Source organism: Tupaia chinensis, unplaced genomic scaffold, assembly GCF_000334495.1.
Source record: "Tupaia chinensis unplaced genomic scaffold, TupChi_1.0 Scaffold000197_1, whole genome shotgun sequence".
NCBI classification, from domain to species: domain Eukaryota; kingdom Metazoa; phylum Chordata; class Mammalia; order Scandentia; family Tupaiidae; genus Tupaia; species Tupaia belangeri.
Window position 1 is genome coordinate 6,818,587 of NW_006159672.1, and position 19,167 is coordinate 6,837,753.

General features: G+C 42.1%; 1 protein-coding gene across 1 annotated transcript; it reads left to right on the forward strand.

The window, feature by feature from the left end:
- Positions 1-12,658: 12,658 nt before the first annotated feature.
- On the forward strand, positions 12,659-13,312 carry LOC102482056 (ras-related protein Rab-19). Its single transcript, XM_014587223.1, has one exon. The coding sequence runs from the start codon at positions 12,659-12,661 to the stop codon at positions 13,310-13,312; it is 654 nt and encodes a 217-aa protein (XP_014442709.1).
- The last annotated feature ends 5,855 nt before the right edge of the window (positions 13,313-19,167 follow it).

Sequence of the window (19,167 nt, forward strand, 5' to 3'; positions counted from 1 at the left end):
ATCCACAGCAGTATTAAGCAGGGAGCTGTGGGAATAGACTTCCCTCTGTGGTTTGCATGGTCCCCACAATTGTGAGATGTCCAACCAAGAATGTTCTCAGGTCAAGCTCAAGTGGACTAAAATTTGTCTTAGTTTTGTCTAAATTTGGATCACAACCTCCTCACACAGATTGTTTTTCTTGGAGTTTCTAATTTACCTTTTTTTTTTTTTTCATGCCATTCTTGGGTTTTCTAGTCTCTCTATAATGTCTCTTTTTCCTCATCTCTGTCATCCAGAGATACCTCCAGATGCCCTCCCTCTATGTTCTGTATCTGGACTAGACACCCTCTAGTGCTGTTCTGGATCCCTTTGTTCAAGCTGCTGCCTCCTGGATCTCATCTTGCTTTTTCTCAGAGTTTTCCGTTGTTCTGAAAGATAACACATTTTTTAAGAAATGGTATCAACTTACTAAGGCCTTGAATGGCTAATGTTTCTTTACACTACCTGCTTGATTATTTGAATGAGTATAAAATTTAAGGTTGTGAACCATGTTTCATCAGAACTCTGAACATGGATCCATTATCTTCCAGCATCCAGTGTTGCTGAGAAAAAGTCTAATGCCATTCTGATTCTGTCTCTTTTGTAGATGAACTCCAGAAGAGGAGGCCCCTCTCCTGCTGAGGTCCCTTTAGTGATTCTTCTATGCTCTGAAGCCTCTACCTTACTTCTTGAAATGACTTTTCTGTCTACTTTCCATTTTCCAGGAATTTGGTGAATTCTTTTATCTACAGATAATAGTTCTGCCTCCACTATGATTGGTTAGTTCCTTTCTATTTTTAAATTATGTAATGGTGTTTAAGGAGAAGAGGATATATAAAAAGTGCCTGCTGCTTCATTTTATTTCCTGGATCTCAATAGATGATGATGTTTCCTATAAGGAAAGATGGAACTCAGGGCAGAGAAAACAGACCACTCAAAGGCCACACAGTGAAAGCTGTCTTCAGAAGTCAGTGTGGGATTATTAAGTACAACAGAGATCAAGGACTGGGAAAGACACAAAGAAGACTCTCAGGTATGCCCCTGGTTTGGTTAGTTTTTCAATTCAACTGAGACAAAGTTTAAAGAAATAATCAGTATTCCTTTGCATTGAGAACTAAGAACCTTTGGGCAAAATAATACAATTTTCTTATGCCTTATTTTTTAAGCAACTAGAAAAATAGTCTTTACAGGTAAAACGTGTCTCTTGCTTGGACATTTGCATAATGCTTGTGCAAAATTCAGTGGGAGTATTTGTATAGAACCACAGGGAGAGAGTAGGAAAACCTCTCCACCCACAGGACTGTGTAGCAACTTGTCCAGTGCCCATAACTCAGGGTTGTAACACATGGAACTCCAAGATATAATCTCATTGAAAAAGCAGTCACTGCTATTTCCATAGAAATCATAGTATCTCTTAAGTCAGACACCTTTTTTTCCGAACAGTGTGGTCTGTAGGTCTACATGAATTTGCCCAGTGACTCCATTGTGTCCAGCTAGGGCCTGCCATAGACTCCCAGGGTGGGCCAGGTTGTCAGCCTTTCTTCTGACAGTGGAGGAGGTCCAATCTCACAGCTCAGTATGACCCGATATTAAACCTGGTACCCTGGAGTCCATATTGGGGGGTTGCTGCAGTATGTTTCCAGGAAAGCTGGACTGAAGGTATGCTGAAGATGACCCACAGATCCTTGAACAGTACCCTGATGTTCACAACTGATGTCTGCTGGCTACTCTACCAATTCCATGGTCCATTCCTTTAAAATTGACTTGTTTTCCTGCCAAGGACTCATTAAAGTGCTCACAATGACTGGTATGTGCTCAAGCATAATTCATAATGAGAATTAGTAGGATTTCATGCCCTTTATAGGATAGAAAGTGCTTGAGAAAGTGCTCATGGCTGGGGTGGACCTCAAACCACCTGTGCCCTCTTCATGTGATAACACCAGGCCCTGTGTCTCTTGGGTGATAAAACCCTGATCCTATTCATTTTGGGTGATGTCACCCTGATCCTATGTATGTCAGGTGTGGACATCCTGACAGTGGACCTTGAGTGATGTCACATCCCAAGGGATGATAGTGGGGAGCATGGGTTACGTCAGCAAGGGTAGATGATGCTCAAAGGTCTTCCATGTAGGGAGTGCTGAAAGCTTGTTTCCACCATCTGCTCTGACCTGTGCCCTTAACCTAGGCTCTCTGTTTCCATTCCCATTCTTTTCTTTCTCCCTGTTCTCCAGCTCCTGTGCTAAAGCTGTCTGCGCTTTAATGACCCAATAGTGGAGAAAATGGAAATCAGCCAGTTCCAGGGCCTGTTGTGCTCTGGGTTGTAGGTCCACCGTCTAAAGTTGCCACTCACAAGGCCCTCTTTTCTCACTCTCTCTAGTGCTGACTGATTTGAAGGCTCTGTAAATTCCTAGGTGAAGGTCACTTTCAAAAACTACTCGCTTCTATGACATATATTCTAGTATTCTATTGAGGATGGAAGGGTTTCTAGAACTGGGAATAATTTTGCTGTGTGTGTACTCATAGATATGCCTCATAGCCCGTGCAAACAGATTTTCTTAATCTGAAAACTGTGTTGAAACTATAAATTGTAATTGTTTTCAACACTTTTTTTTAAATCTCTCAATGTAATTAGATTTTACTTCCGTAAAATAAATGATGTAAAGCACATGAAATCCACCTGCTACTGACATCTTGTGCAATTCTGAAATGATTAAATAAGTTAATCATTACAACCTGATTGTTAAGCTAGCATCTCCTTTCAGAGTATTTATAAGTCTCCTGGGGCCTCCTTCTCAAGTAGCTTCCTGGGTCAATAGGGAGCTCCCCTTTCCTATTCTCTCACCCTACCACTGCTCCCCAAGGAGGGACCCACCTGTCACCAGTAAGAAAAGGTCTGGAAGCCTGAGTCTGTAAGGCACATTGTATGGGTTTTTCTTTCTTTTCCAAGGGTTAGTTCAATCATTCCCCAAAATCCACCTGCCAGACTGAGGACCTTTGTTTACAATGGAAGGTTCTATACTAGCTGGACACCTATATTGGGGACTTTAGGTGCAGAAGATGCACCCTTGTACAAACCTCAGAAAGGTCACTATGGGGCTGGTCATGGCTCACTTCACACATGCACTTACCAAACCACAGGCTGATCGTCAGTTACTCATGTGTGGTCCTTCAGGCTGTAAACTCCCAAGAGAGTCTTGTCCTGTTTGTTTCTGATTTTCTGTGTCCTACTAATGTCACGCCTCTCTATTTATTCTCTTGCTATCTTTCAATATACTCTTCTCTTCTCCTGCCCCATTCCTCACTGTCTTATCCTTGTTAACTATTTTCACTACTTTTATGCCCTCCAATATTTCGATCTCTACCACAGAGTGTGGATAGTGGTTATATATTAAGTGGATAAATACAATATCTTTCTTTCATATCTTGACTTACTTCACTCTGCAATAGATCCTCCATATCCAACCACTTCTTGGCTTTAAGCTTTAATCCAGGCTTTAAGTTTTAAGCACAGCTCTCTTAGCATTTCTTTCATTTATTAAAGCTAAAACTGCTTTTCTTGAAATTAAAAAAATATTTTAAAATACCTATTTAATGAGCATAGTAAGCTATATAGCATCAGTTAGGTGCTATTTTATAGTATATTCGTTCTACTCAGAGTTTCACACCTAAAGTTAGACATGTATTCACAGATATATCAGTTGAACTTGCTATTGAAAGTAGTTAGATTATTTAAGAAATGGCAGAGGGTGGGAAATAGGAGGGAAAAAATATATATATATGAAACTAGAAATGGAAAGTTATTGACATTAATATGTATGATTAAGCCACTATGCAGTATATTCTGGTCAGAAAACCACATTTTGTATGCTGGGACGATGCTCAGTGAATGAATGTAAAGTAATTAATTAATTAAAATTTTTAAAAGTTTAATGTAAAAAACCCATAAACACATACAAATACACATATACACACATGCAGTTATAATGACATTTTGTTATACCATATAAACTAGGTGTGTAATTAGTAAACTCTGTGAGTTCACATAATGATGAAATTGCCTAAAGATACATTTGTTATAAAATATCCTTATTAGGGACCAGCAGATGGCATAATGGTTACATTGGTGGACTCCCATATAGTCAGCCATGGTTCGAGTCCTGGACCTGGAAGCTTAAAACTCACACAGAGCTCATGTGCATACGTGCCCAAAACCCCAAGAGGAGAATGGAAGAGAAGTGATTGTGGTATGGCCATCCCATCTGAGGGGGGGGGGATTTCTCGCTTTCTATCTCTCTCTCTCTGTCTCTCTGGTGAGCACACATGCCTTATAGCAAAAATCTCTCTTAAAAAAATCCCTATTAAATGACACTTGACTGTGTATACATACACATAAACACATGTATATGCACACATACACATGTATAAATGCACATAAACACACATATAACTCATACACACACTTCTTAGCTCGGAAACAATGCCACTCCACCAGGACCAAGAAGAGCGGAGCCCTTGGTTCCTGACATCATCCCCCTCTAAAAGGAACCAAGGCTCTCTGGATAAGTGGCTGACTCTAGGGTCAGTGCAGAGAACAGGTGACCTGGAATGTCTTCTTATCAGGGAAGTAAGAATGTGAGCCAGAATGGGGTAGGGGACATGTCCAAAGAGCACAAATGCCAGACTGAGGGGCTCCCACTGACCACATCTAGGACAATATGAGTATCAGACAAATAATAATAGCGCTAGATGGGCACTCTATTGAGTAAAGGAGAATTCCGTGATAAAAATGAATGAATGAAAAGGAAAAGTGCTACCTTACAGTCAAATTTCAGTTGTACGTGTAGGAGAAGCCAGCCTCGGTGATACAGTGGTAACGCAACACTCCGCTATGCTGAGGCCATGTGGGAGGGTTGGAGTCACATCTCGAAGTTTCTCTGTGCATGCTAGGTGTGCCTATAGCAGTGGCTGCTGAGAATAGGAGTAGGGTCACAGAGTGAGGATGCTGCTGGGGAGGTCTCTCTCTTTCTCTCTCTGTCTCATGGAAGAAAGAAATAGATAAACTTAAAACAATGTAGGAGGAACAATGGCATTAGGAAATTACGATTGAGTGACAATTTTAGCAATAATCATCAAAGGATGCTAACTCTGGCAGGTTGAAAAAAATTAATTTTATTCATTTCTTTCATGAGTGAGAAAGCTAGAGAGAGGGTGAGTGAGGGAAATAAAAGAGATTCTCCCAACAGGGTCTTGATGTCACAATCCACCCCCAGTTTTGCCGAGCTCCAGATCAGACATATGCATGCCCAGCATACTTGGAGAGGTCTCTGGACAGAAACCTGGAACCTTCCCATGTAGTCGGCCTTGCAGAGAGTTGAATTTTAATGCTGTGTCACTATCCAGCCTCCTGGCAGCTAAAATTTTGATGAACAAGAAACTTAGCAAGTCTCAAAGCATCTCATCAGAAAATAGGAATTAATTGCCTTTTAATTAACATATGCCATTAGTTTTCTGGAAATGTTGCAACAAATTAGCACAAAAGTACTGGCTTACACAATACAAATTTCAGAAGTCTGGCATGGGTCTCAATGATGCAGGCAGGACTGGTTTCATTCAGAGGCTCTCGAGAAGCATCCATTTCCATGCCTTTTCCAACTTCTAGAGCTTGCGTACGTCTCTTGTCTCATGGCTCCTTCCTCCACCTTCAAAGCCTGTAGTGTGTTATCTTCAAATCTCTAGTGACTTTGACCTTCCTGCCTCCCTCTTCCACTTAGGACCCTTATGATTATGTTGGACCTGCCTGGATAATCCAGGAGGCTCTCCCATCTCCCAGTTAGCAGGTTAGTAACCTTTACACCTTCTGCAATAAGTGATTGTGGTATGGCCATCCCATCTGAGGGGGGGGGGGATTTCTCGCTTTCTATCTCTCTCTCTCTGTCTCTCTGGTGAGCACACATGCCTTATAGCAAAAATCTCTCTTAAAAAAATCCCTATTAAATGACACTTGACTGTGTATACATACACATAAACACATGTATATGCACACATACACATGTATAAATGCACATAAACACACATATAACTCATACACACACTTCTTAGCTCGGAAACAATGCCACTCCACCAGGACCAAGAAGAGCGGAGCCCTTGGTTCCTGACATCATCCCCCTCTAAAAGGAACCAAGGCTCTCTGGATAAGTGGCTGACTCTAGGGTCAGTGCAGAGAACAGGTGACCTGGAATGTCTTCTTATCAGGGAAGTAAGAATGTGAGCCAGAATGGGGTAGGGGACATGTCCAAAGAGCACAAATGCCAGACTGAGGGGCTCCCACTGACCACATCTAGGACAATATGAGTATCAGACAAATAATAATAGCGCTAGATGGGCACTCTATTGAGTAAAGGAGAATTCCGTGATAAAAATGAATGAATGAAAAGGAAAAGTGCTACCTTACAGTCAAATTTCAGTTGTACGTGTAGGAGAAGCCAGCCTCGGTGATACAGTGGTAACGCAACACTCCGCTATGCTGAGGCCATGTGGGAGGGTTGGAGTCACATCTCGAAGTTTCTCTGTGCATGCTAGGTGTGCCTATAGCAGTGGCTGCTGAGAATAGGAGTAGGGTCACAGAGTGAGGATGCTGCTGGGGAGGTCTCTCTCTTTCTCTCTCTGTCTCATGGAAGAAAGAAATAGATAAACTTAAAACAATGTAGGAGGAACAATGGCATTAGGAAATTACGATTGAGTGACAATTTTAGCAATAATCATCAAAGGATGCTAACTCTGGCAGGTTGAAAAAAATTAATTTTATTCATTTCTTTCATGAGTGAGAAAGCTAGAGAGAGGGTGAGTGAGGGAAATAAAAGAGATTCTCCCAACAGGGTCTTGATGTCACAATCCACCCCCAGTTTTGCCGAGCTCCAGATCAGACATATGCATGCCCAGCATACTTGGAGAGGTCTCTGGACAGAAACCTGGAACCTTCCCATGTAGTCGGCCTTGCAGAGAGTTGAATTTTAATGCTGTGTCACTATCCAGCCTCCTGGCAGCTAAAATTTTGATGAACAAGAAACTTAGCAAGTCTCAAAGCATCTCATCAGAAAATAGGAATTAATTGCCTTTTAATTAACATATGCCATTAGTTTTCTGGAAATGTTGCAACAAATTAGCACAAAAGTACTGGCTTACACAATACAAATTTCAGAAGTCTGGCATGGGTCTCAATGATGCAGGCAGGACTGGTTTCATTCAGAGGCTCTCGAGAAGCATCCATTTCCATGCCTTTTCCAACTTCTAGAGCTTGCGTACGTCTCTTGTCTCATGGCTCCTTCCTCCACCTTCAAAGCCTGTAGTGTGTTATCTTCAAATCTCTAGTGACTTTGACCTTCCTGCCTCCCTCTTCCACTTAGGACCCTTATGATTATGTTGGACCTGCCTGGATAATCCAGGAGGCTCTCCCATCTCCCAGTTAGCAGGTTAGTAACCTTTACACCTTCTGCAATATGAATTATCCTTTGTCAAGTAATCTAACAAAGTCCAGAGTCCCAGGATTGGGACATGGACATCTTTGGGAGTGGAGCTGCTTTTCTGCCAGCCACACTCTTCCTTTTAAGTAACTTCAACAGCAGAGAAACTTGCCAGATGCCCTTTTAACCAGGTGATCAGAGGCTTACCACCAGCCAAGAAACAGATCGACCTTGTGTGTATGCCCTTGATACGCCATGCTAAAAACAAACCAGCAGGATGTCTGTGCTACTCTGCCAAAGACACACACATCATAAGAAAATGCCAGACAAAATGAAGGACGCTCTACAAAGCAACTGGCCTGCACAAGTTATTGAAAGACAAGGAGAGCCTGAGGAACTGTTTCAGACCCCAGACTGAGACTGAAGCCACGTGATGACCGAATGCCACACTTGATGCTGGGCTCCATCCTGGACCTTGGTGAGAAATCACTGGGACAACTGGGGAAGTTAGAATAGGGCCCATGGGATCAGTGTCAGCACTGAACCAATGCTGAACTGGTATTGGTGGTTGTATAATAGTTACACGTCTTTTTGTCTTTTTCTTAATAAATACACACTGAAGTATTTATTTATTTATTCTTAGCTTTTTGCCATAGAGCATGCATGCTCAACAGAGAGAGAGAGACAGAGAGACAGTGAGAGGGAAAGTGAGAAATCATCCCCAAGGGGGGCTGGCCATGCTGCAATCCCTGTTCCTCCATTCTCATTTCAGGATTTTGGGCACATGCACACACACACACACACACACACACACACACACACACGCCCAGCATGATTTTTCAAGCCACCAGTTCAGAACTCAAACTATGGTTGGCCATGTGGAAGTCCAGCACTTTAACCACCATGCCACCTAGGAGCTCCCACACTGAAGTATTTAAAAGTGGCAGGCATTAATGATGCCGGCAACGTATTTCCACATGGATCAGAAAGGGTAATAATTTGGGTGAAATGAGGAATTCTGTTTACCATTTCTGAAACTATTACGTATATTTTATTAATTCAATGTAAAAAGTTAAAAGAGAAGTACTTGTGTGAGATAAGAGGCTGAGGGAAATGTCCCTGCATGTGACAACCTATCTCAGAGCAGGAACTCTCTCAATTAAGTAATTCATTTGTTCATTCAGTCACTGAAACATTCCTGTTTTGAAGTATTTATTGACGCTGACATGACAAAAAAGACAACAGATGTCATACACGTCCTGATGGATCTTTTCTGGCCCACAAATAAAGAACTTGAATGTGATTGAGCTTTATTCCAACTATGATTTTCATGGAGATGCAGAGGACAGCGGGACATGCTACATGACATTCTGGGGACACTATCAGAACTCCACAGCACAAACTCAGCACAAACTGTAATAAATTGCATGGAAAAGCAGAGATGGAGGGGGAATTGCGCAGCTAGGGAGGCATAAAACACAAATGTACTCTATGAAGTATTTTGAATCCTGAGTCAAACAAACAAACCCTAAAAAGGCAAAAGAAAACATCAGGGACCAGCAATTAGCATAATGGCTATGTTGCTGGACTCCCGTGCAGTCAACTGCAGTTCAAGTACTAGACTCAGTGGCTTAAACTCACACCAGGCACGTGTGTGTGCGTGCCCAAGGTCCCGAGAGGAGAATGAAGGAGAAGGGATTGCGGCATGGCTATCTCCACTAGGGGGTGATTTCTCGCTTTCTGTCTCTCTGTCTCTCTCTGTCTTTCTGGGCGAGTGCACACTCCCTATAGCAAAAATCTCTCCAAAGAAAAAGAAAAAGAAATCAGCATCAGATTTATGAGGCAAATAGAAATATGAATCCTTACAGGACATTCAATTATATGGAGGATTTATTGTTACTCGTTTTAAGTGTGGAAATGGCCTTGTGGTTATATATTTACAAAGAGTCCATATTCTTTGGAGAAACAGCCTGAGATAGTTAAAGAGAAAATTATATCATATCTGCGATTTGCTTAAAAAATAATCCAGTTGAGAGCTGATAAAACAAGATGGTCTTTGTTGAGTAGTGTGGAATCTGGGATGGTCTATGGGGTTCACAATCTGCATTGTATATGTTTGGAGTTCTCGAAAACAAAACATCTGAATTAGTACATAAAAAGAAATGAGAGTCCTTAGTCCACAGATTTTTCTTTGATGCTTCATTTTAGCATCAAAATCCCACCAAAGGGGCCAACAGGGGGCGTGGTGGTTAAGGTGCCCAATTCTTTTTTTTTTTTTTCTTTTTTTGGAGAGGTTTTTGCTATAGGGCGCGTGCGCTCGCCAGACAGACAAAGAGAGACAGAGAGACAGAAAGCGAGAAATCACCCCTCAGGGGGAATGGCCACGCCGCAATCCCTTCTCCTCCATTCTCCTCTCGGGATCTTGGGCATGCACGCACATGTGCCCGGCGTGAGTTTAAGCACCAGGTCCGAGATTCGAACCACGGTCGACTACGTGGGAGTCCAGTGACATAGCCATTACGCTAACTGCTGGTCCCAAGGTGCCCAATTCTGACCATGGCTGACCATGATTTGAGTCTCAGATCTGGAGGCTTGAAACCTCATGTCGGGAGTGTGTGCGTGCATGCCCAAAACCCCAAAAGGAGAATGGAGGAGAGGGGATTGTGGCATGGGCATCCCCTCTGGGCACTTATTTCTCACTTTCCTGCTCATCGTCTCTCTCGCTATCTCTGTTTGATGAGCACATGCACCCTATGGCAAAACTTAAATAAATAAATAAATCCCAAGTAAACAGAAATATCTATGTTCCTCTTGTCTCTGGATGACACACTTATTGGCAGAGGGTGGGGTTAGCATTTGCTAACGGCCGTGGCTTCCCTAAGAGGGTGCCCTGAGCTGTGAAGTTTGTGCTTGCAGATGTAGTTGGAGCCCAGATGTACTCAAAAGAGAAGAAGGACCTCAGTTCCTTCATCTGTGAGCTGGAAATAACTACCCAGACCCTTAAGAGGTCTATGTGTGGAGCCAACATGGTAACAGACAATTGCATTATTATCAGAGTTTTCCTGGCAGCTCTCAGCGTTTGGCGTCAGTAAGTCAGTTACCTGGGTACCAGAGTCTTCCTCATCTGCGATCCTGCTCCAACACTTGCTGTGCTGTTCTCACTAACAGGGAAATTTTCTGTAAGACCCTGAGAAAGCTGCGTGTGGGTTTGCTTTTTGATTTTGTTGTTGTTACCTTTGCCAAAGCTGGTTTTTCAATTCCCTTTGTTTATTACATTCTTTGTTCTGATTAATTTAAGTTCTGCAGGTTAGCAGCAACATAATTTGATATTTTGACATTTAATCTGGTGGAAAATTGACAGGTTTTTCTCCTGCATCTAATGTGTAGAGTCATTTCAGAGAATATGTTCATGATAAATTTCTCTGATAATGAGAAGCATCATCCAGAGAGAATGCTGGTTTTATAAACTCTAGGGACTTTAAAGGATGGGACTGGCAGGCAGTTGGGGCTGAGATCCTGGTTGCTGGGTTCATGGTGAGCTGCTCTAAGGGTTGATCTTTTTTTGGTGCCCTCAGATGTGTTTCACCCCAGCCCTGTACAATCTCCAAAGGTACCATGTTGACCTGTAGACCTGCCTGTGCTGGATTCAGAGCTCCTCTGGACAAAGGCATCTCCAAGGTATCCCTTACCTGGACTCTTGTGTCTGGATTTCCTGCCATTTGACCACCACTAAAAGGAGCACAAACGAAAGGAAGGGAGTTTACCAGCTTCTCTGGAGTTCTGGTCTCTTGGACGGAAGGTCCCAGAATAGACACACTGGCCTGGGGAAGGCCAAAAGGCCCACGGTAGAGGAGGGGGAAAATGACAGCCTACAGCTCTCAATGGCAGCACAGACTCGAGAGTGTAGTTACTGGTTAGCTTTAATGCTGCGACAACCATAAATATGGAATTACCTGGTATTTGAGTTTAACTGCTCCAGCTTCATGCAGCCTTTCTTACACACTTCAGAGGTTATAGGAGACACTTCAAGCCAATTTATTGAGTTTTAGCTTGCAGCCAATCCTAACAAGTGACAGTGTTCTTCCATTAAGTACTTCTGGGAACAAAGTCAACACTATGAGTAAATAAACAAACCCCACGGGAGTATGTAATAAAAGGAGATTCGAGAGTTATGACTCCAGCATGGAGAAGCAAGTGCCTAATGAACAGAGGCTCCTCAAAACACAGCACAATGACCTGAAGGCTCTAGAGCATGAGAAAACACTGGCAGATTTTGCAGGGCAGTCAGATCTAGAAGAAGCAACTGGCACGTGTGAGTGTTTTGTTTCTGTGGCTTTGCCACGAGGACAGCCAAGGTCACTCTGCGTTGCGTGGGATTAGTAAGACTCTGGTAGAAAGTCAGTATCATAGACCTACTCTGTGACATGCAATGACTGCAAAATGCATATTCTTTGATATATATATGATATGTTCACCAAGACCATATATATGGCCATACAACAAATGTCCATGAATTTTAAGGAATTAAAATCACACAGGACCAGTCCTGTAGCACAGTTATTAAGGGAGCTGGATTCCACAAGATTAACCATGGTTCAAATGTTGGCTCTGACGACTTGAAGAACGCTCCAGGCTCATGTCTATTTGTGCCCAAAATCCTGACAGGGAGGAAGAATAGAGGGAAAATATTGCAGCATGATCATGCTCCATAGCAGGGAAGGGAGGTCCTTTCTCCTATTCCCTTTGGTGAATGTAAACAATTTCTGGCAATAATAAATAACTAAATTTTTAAAAATCTTACAAAGTATGTCCTCTGGCCAAAATGAAAATAAGTTAAAAATCAATAATAACAGGACATCTAGGAAAGTTGCAAATATCTGGCAATAAATAGCTCATTTTCAAGTAACCCATTTATTAGACAAAAAAATAAAAAGAATATTAGGAAATGTACTGTATGTTACTGAACACATAACATACCAAAACGAATAAAATGCAGTTAACACAGTGCTAAGAGATAAGTGTACTGTTTTGGATGCTAATATTAGAAAATAACAAAGATATAAGATCAATGACCATTTCAAGAAGAGCGATAAAAAGATACCTGCTGGCTGGCAGAGGCGAGGGACCAGACGGTCAAGCAACAGGTGAACCAGGAAGTTCTGTTCTAGGTGGGAAGAGCTATGCAACTCTCCAGCTCAGCCAGGGTGGCAGATGAGAACTTCGATTATTTGTTCAATATTATCCTCATCGGTGATTCCAACATGGGGGAGACATGTGTGGTGCAGCATTTCAAGTCCAAGGTCTATACCGAGGCGCAGCAGAATACCATCGGGGTAGACCTCACTGTGTGCTCCCTTGAGATCAATGGCAAGAGAGTCAAGATGCAGGTGTGGGACACCGCCAGCCAGGAGCGCTTCAGCACCATCACCCAGAGCTACTACCGCAGCGCCCACGCAGCCATCATAGCCTACGACCTGGCCCGGCGGTTCACGTTTGAGTCGGTCCCTCATTGGATTCACGAGATAGAAAAATATAGCGCGGCTAACTTGGTCATTATGCTGATGGGAAACAAGTGCGACCTGTGGGAGAAGCGGCCCATCCTGTTGGAGGATGCCTGCATGCTGGCCGAGAAGCACGGCCTCCTTGCTGTGGTGGAGACGTCTGCCAAGGAGTCCAGGAACATCGACGAAGTCTTCGTGTTCATGGCCAAGGAGCTGATCACCCGCAACAGCCTGCACCTGTATGGAGAGAGCACCCTGGATGGGCCGCCCCTGGACTCCACGCCGGTGCTCACGGCCCAGGGGCCACGTGGGAAGGCCCACTGCGCCTGCTGAGTGTGTTGGTCAGGCCAGTCATGGCCACCACAGAGGCCATCTCTGAAACCAAAAATAGCCAGATGGTCTAGTGTCTCCTGAGTGGCATTTCAGACCCCAGTGTAGACTTGTGCTCATCCCTAATCCTCCCAGCCTGAATGCACGGCATCTTGCCTTAGTCACACCGTAGATCATAGCTGTGACTCCAAGGAACAGGGACACCACAGTGTCCCTCAATTCCTAGTGAAACCAGGCATGGAGACAGGACAGGATTGCCCTTCCCCCTTCCTTTTCTGTCTCCCCAACACTTGGACTGCTCCCTTGAAGAAGGTTGTGCAGGAAGGAAGGAGGGGAACATGAAGATGAAGGAGAGGATTTCTGGAACATTCTGGACAACCTGCAGCAGCTCAGGTGGGGAGGGTGGGAAGGAAGATTGCGACAAGAGACCAGCTCGTGTTGTCATTGTGTCTCCCTCACTCACACCTCCGATCATGGACACCCCTCTGGGTCACTCCCAGGAGCAAAGCCTTTGCTGTGAATACCAGAAGTGCCATCTTTCAGATGTCCGGGAGTCATCTGAGGGATTCGTGTTAGCCAAGTTGGGCTGATTCAGTGGCCCTTCTGGGATATGGGAGATGTCTTACAGTTCCTGTCTAAGACATCAGGTCACCTGCTGGGTAAGAAGACATTTCTGGGCCAGAGAGTGGCATGGCAGCAGTGCAGCTGGACCCATGTGAGAAGAGCCTGTGTTCACATCTCAGAAGCTCCCTGTGGACATTGGGCACACGTGCACCAACCTGTGAGCCAGGATGACTGGAGCTGGGGGTGGCAAGGGGACCATGTCGGGGTGCCTGTCTCTGTCTCTCATGGAAGAGGTAGATAAGTAAACTTAAAAAAAAAAACTAAAAAGAAGAGCGATAAAGAAAACTAAACTTGAAACAACTAAAGAAGGAAATAATAGAAAGAAGAACAAAAACAATAAATGAAATAGAAGGCAAATAATAATAAAACCTCTGAAAACCAAATGCCAGTTCTTTGAAAAAATAGATTGATGGAGGAGGGGGAAGGTGAAGGCGGGAGACAAAACAGAGATAAGTAATATCAGAAATGAAAGATGGTAATCACGAATGATCTTACAGAAGGTACAAAGATAATAAGAGCATTTAGTACAATTTTATACAAACCAATTCAACATCTTAACTAGACAAATTCCTTATAAATATGAATTACTAAGTCAACCCAAGATTGTATAGAAAATATGACTAGTCCTATGCCTATTAAAGAAATTCATTATGAAAAACCTTCATGCCAAAAAATCTTCAGGTCTAGATCATTTCGTGGTTTTCACTGAGTAATAACAGTCAAATACAAAATCTTTGAGAAAATTCAGGATAAGGTAATACTTCCCAACTTCTTTTTATAAGTCTGGTATAAATTTAATACCAAACCTAGACAAAGCCATTACTTAAGAAAAAAAATTACAGGGAACCAGCAGTTAGCGTAATGGCTATGTCGCTGGATTCCCACGTAGTCAACCGCGGTTCATGTCCCGGACCCGGTGGCTTAAAACTCACGCCGGGCTCGTGTGCGTGCGTGCCCAAGATCCCGAGAGGAGAATGGAGGAGAAGGGATTGCGGCGTGACCATCCCCCCTGGGGGGTGATTTCTCGCTTTCTGTCTCTATGTCTCTCTCTGTCTGTCTGGCGAGCGCACGCGCCCTATAGCGAAAATCTCTCCAAAAAAAAAAAAAAGCAGCAAAAAAAGAAGAAAAAAATTTACAGATCAATGTCTTTCATGAACATAGATGCAAAAATTTCTCACAAAATATTAGCCAGAATATCATAAACCTATAGAGATTTTTCCAGGAAGACAGGATTTGTGTAACATTAAAAAAAAAAAATCTGGACCAGCAGGCGACTTGGTGGTTAAGGCACTGGGCTCCCATAGGACCAACCATGGTTTGAGTCCTGAAACTAGCAGCTTGCTTTCTCACTTTTCTTCTCTCTCTCCTTCTCTCTCTGTCTCTCTCTTGTGAGCACACGTACCCTATAGTAATCTTTAAAATAATAATAACAAATAAAATAAAATAATATGTGTATTTTTTTAAATCAGTGTAATTCACCACATTAGGAGAACAAAAGAGAAAAAAAATAATTTTTCAATAGGTAAAAAGGCACTTGGCAAAAAAGAACCAGTAATGATCAAACACAAACAAACACACTAAAATTCCTAACAAATTAAGAATAGAAGGAATTGCTTTAATCTCTTAAAAGCTTCTGTGGAAAATCTTCAATTAACATCATACTTAATAGGAAAATATTAAATGCATTAGTGTCGGGAACAAGACATAGATACCCACTCTCACCACTTCTAGTCAACTTTAAAGGTTCAGACTGACAGGCAGTTGAGGCTAAGACCCTGGTTGTTGGGTTCATGGTGTCTCAGAGACTCTAACCATTGAATAAAGTAAGAAAAAAGTGAAGTTCAGAAAGGAAGAAATGAAAGGCTCTCTATTCATTTATGGAACATAGAAATGGTTTATTACCTCTTAATGATAACATGTATAGTATTCTCAACTGGACTCGTCTGAGAAGTATTTCACGTTGGGTAAATTCCCTTTACAAGCCAAATGATGTATAACAACTGAACATTTGGAAGAAATAAGAATAATAAAAATAAATCAAATAAAGAGTCTCTATTTGTAGATAATATGGTTGCTTATTTACAAAACAACTAACAGGATTAATAAGCAAATTCAGAAGAACTGCAGAAGACTTTTGTTTAATCAAATGTATTTTTGTATGGTACCATTAAATGTTTGGAAATTGGACATTTCAAAATATAGTTTCATGACTAGCAGTGGTGGCACAGTGGTAACACAATGCTCATGATGCTGACGCCACCTGGGAAGGTCCCGGGTTCATAACCTAAGGTCTCCCTGTGTATGCTGGGCATGTGCAAATGGGCCCATGATTCTGGCTGGCTGAAGTGGGGTAAAATCGTGGCATGAAGACCTGGTGGGGATGCCGATCTCACTCTGTCTCTCTGTTTCCATCTCTCATGGGAGAAATACATAAAAATAAACCTTAAAAAATTTCATGATTCCAGACTGCCAAACACTACTACATTAATATGTAGTAATCAATTTAACGCAAGATGTGCAAGACCACTTGACCAAACCTGAAGACATCTAAATAATGAGAGATATATCATGTTTACAGTTGGAAGATTCCATTTTGATAAGCTGTTAATACCCCCAGCATGAACTACAGAGTCAATGCCATCCCAATCAAAATCCCAGTGGGATTTTTTAGTTGAAATGAATAAGATGATTTTTAAATTGCATATGGAAATGTGGAAATATAAACAAACCAGAATAGACAAACAGATATTTTTAAAAAACGAAATCGGAAAAATTACAATACTTGATTTCAAGATTTATTCTAAAGTTAGAGTAATCAAGATGGCATTGGTAAAAGGAGACATATAGATTGGGACAGAATAGATTGTTTTGATATAGAAACATACATATTTGATCTACTGATTTTTTTTAACAAAGAGGTCAGGATAATTCATTTGAGAAAGAACAACTTTTTTAAAAAGGACCCTAGAATAATTAGATATTCATATAAAAAAAGAACATTGACCTTTATCTAATACCATATACTACATTAACTCAAAATGAATCATAGACCTAAATGTAAAAGCTAAATTTGTAAAATTTCTAGTAAAGTACATAGGATAAAAATCTTTGCAACCTTGTAGTAAACAAAGATTGCTAATACAGTGCACACACACATACACACACACAAAGGAATGTACAAGAAAAATGTGATACATTGTATTGTGTCAAAATTGTAAAACTTCTCATTAGAAGATACTATCAAGATGGGACCAGCAGTCTTTTGGCCAGAACCGCCATCTTCCAGTAATTAACCAAAATGAAGAACACAAAGGGAAAGCGGAGAGGCACCCGATATACGTTCTCTAAGCCTTTTAGAAAACATGGAGTTGTTCCTTTGGCAACATATACGCGAATCTACAAGAAAGGTGATATTGTAGACATTAAGGGAATGGGTACTGTTCAAAAAGGCATGCCCCACAAATGTTACCAAGGCGAAACTGGAAGAGTCTACAATGTTACCCGGCATGCTGTTCACATTGTTGTGAACAAACAAGTTAAGGGCAAGATTCTTGCCAAGAGAATCAATGTGCATTTTGCGCATATTAAACAGTCTAAGAGCAGAGATAGCTTCCTAAAACGTGTGAAGGAAAATGACCAGAAAAAGAAAGAAGCCAAAGAGAAAGGTACCTGGGTTCAACTAAAGCACCAGCCTGCTCCACCCAGAGAAGCACACTTTGTGAGAACCAATGGAAAGGAGCCTGAGCTACTGGAACCTATTCCCTATGAATTCATGGTTTGATGAGTGTTAAATCTAAACTAATCTGTGGTCTATATATATAAAAACAAAAAGGAGCAGTTAGCGTAATGGCTATGTCGCTGAACTCCTATGTAGCCGACCACAGTTTGAGTCCCAGACCCGATGGCTTAAACTCATGCTGGGCACGTGTGCGTGCATGCCCAAGATCCCGAGAGGAGAATGGAGGAGAAGGGATTGCAGCATGGCCATTCCCCCTGGGGGGTGATTTCTGGCTTTCTAGCTCTCTATTTCTCTCTGTCTTTCTGGCGAGTGCACGGTCCCTATAGCAAAAACCTCTCCAAAAAAAAAAAAAAAAGGAAAAAGAAAAGAAAGAAAGATACCATCAAGAAAATAGAAAAGCAATTCATGAATAGGGAAAATATTCTCACATATGTATCAGGTATCAGATAAGTACATGTATCACACATATATACATATCTCCAGAATATCTCCAGAATATGTGAACTCTAAGGGCTCAATAATAGCAAAAGAATTCCTTTTTTGTTGTTTTGTTTTGTTTTGTTTTTGTAAAGGCTTTTGCCTTAGGGCACATGCACTTGTTGTGGGGACAGAGGGTAGGGAGAAGACTGACAATGAGAGAGAAAGGGAGAAAGCATCTTCCAGAGGGATGGCCACGCTGCAATCCCTTCTCCTTCATTCTCCTCCCAGGCACACATGCACATGCACTTGGCGTGAGTTTCAAGCCACTGAGTCCAGGACTCAAACCACAGTCAGCCATGTAGGAGTCCAGTAACATAACTGCTACGCAATCTGCTAGCCCTGATAACTCAGTTTTTAAAATGATCAGAAAATTTGAACAAAAACTACCAAAAAAGAGTTTGGATGGTTAATAAGTACACAAAAAGATGCTCAACATCAATTGTCGTCAGGGAAATGGGAATTAGAAGTATAACCATACCCATCCAAATCCCTAAAGTTAAAAACACTGGCAATACCAAGGGTAGGAAGACGAGGAGCAAGTCTCATATTACAGTACGAGCAAAATATTGTAGTGTGACCACTTGGGGAAATGGCTTGGTCGTTTTTCACGAAGTTAAATATGCACATACTATGACCCAGCCATTCCTTTCCCCTCCACCCAATTGTACCAAAAAAAAGACAGGTAAGACACAAAAGGCTAGTCAGGATGTGCCTTCGTTCTCCAACTGAACCTTCCCTGTTCCCCAACTCAGGTCTAGCTCTCCCCAGCAGATGGTAGGATGCCCCCAGCTGAGATGGAGTGAATAAGCAGGGATTCACAAGGGAACAGCCTAGGAAATCTCACCGGAATATATGCAGTAAACCCTATGGCAGCCTTTGTCAGAGCCAGAAAACATCAAAACAACAGTGCTGGAGACACTGGTGACCAGTGAGACTCACACGCAAACTGCACAGTTCCCCTAAGTGAAACCCTGCGTCCTGTCTTGCCCTTTTCATCCTGTCTGTGAAGTGGCTG

Coding starts and splice junctions, on each gene's coding strand:
- LOC102482056 (XM_014587223.1), top strand. CDS start 12,659: ATGCAACTCTCCAGCTCAGCCAGGGTGGCAGATGAGAACTTCGATTAT.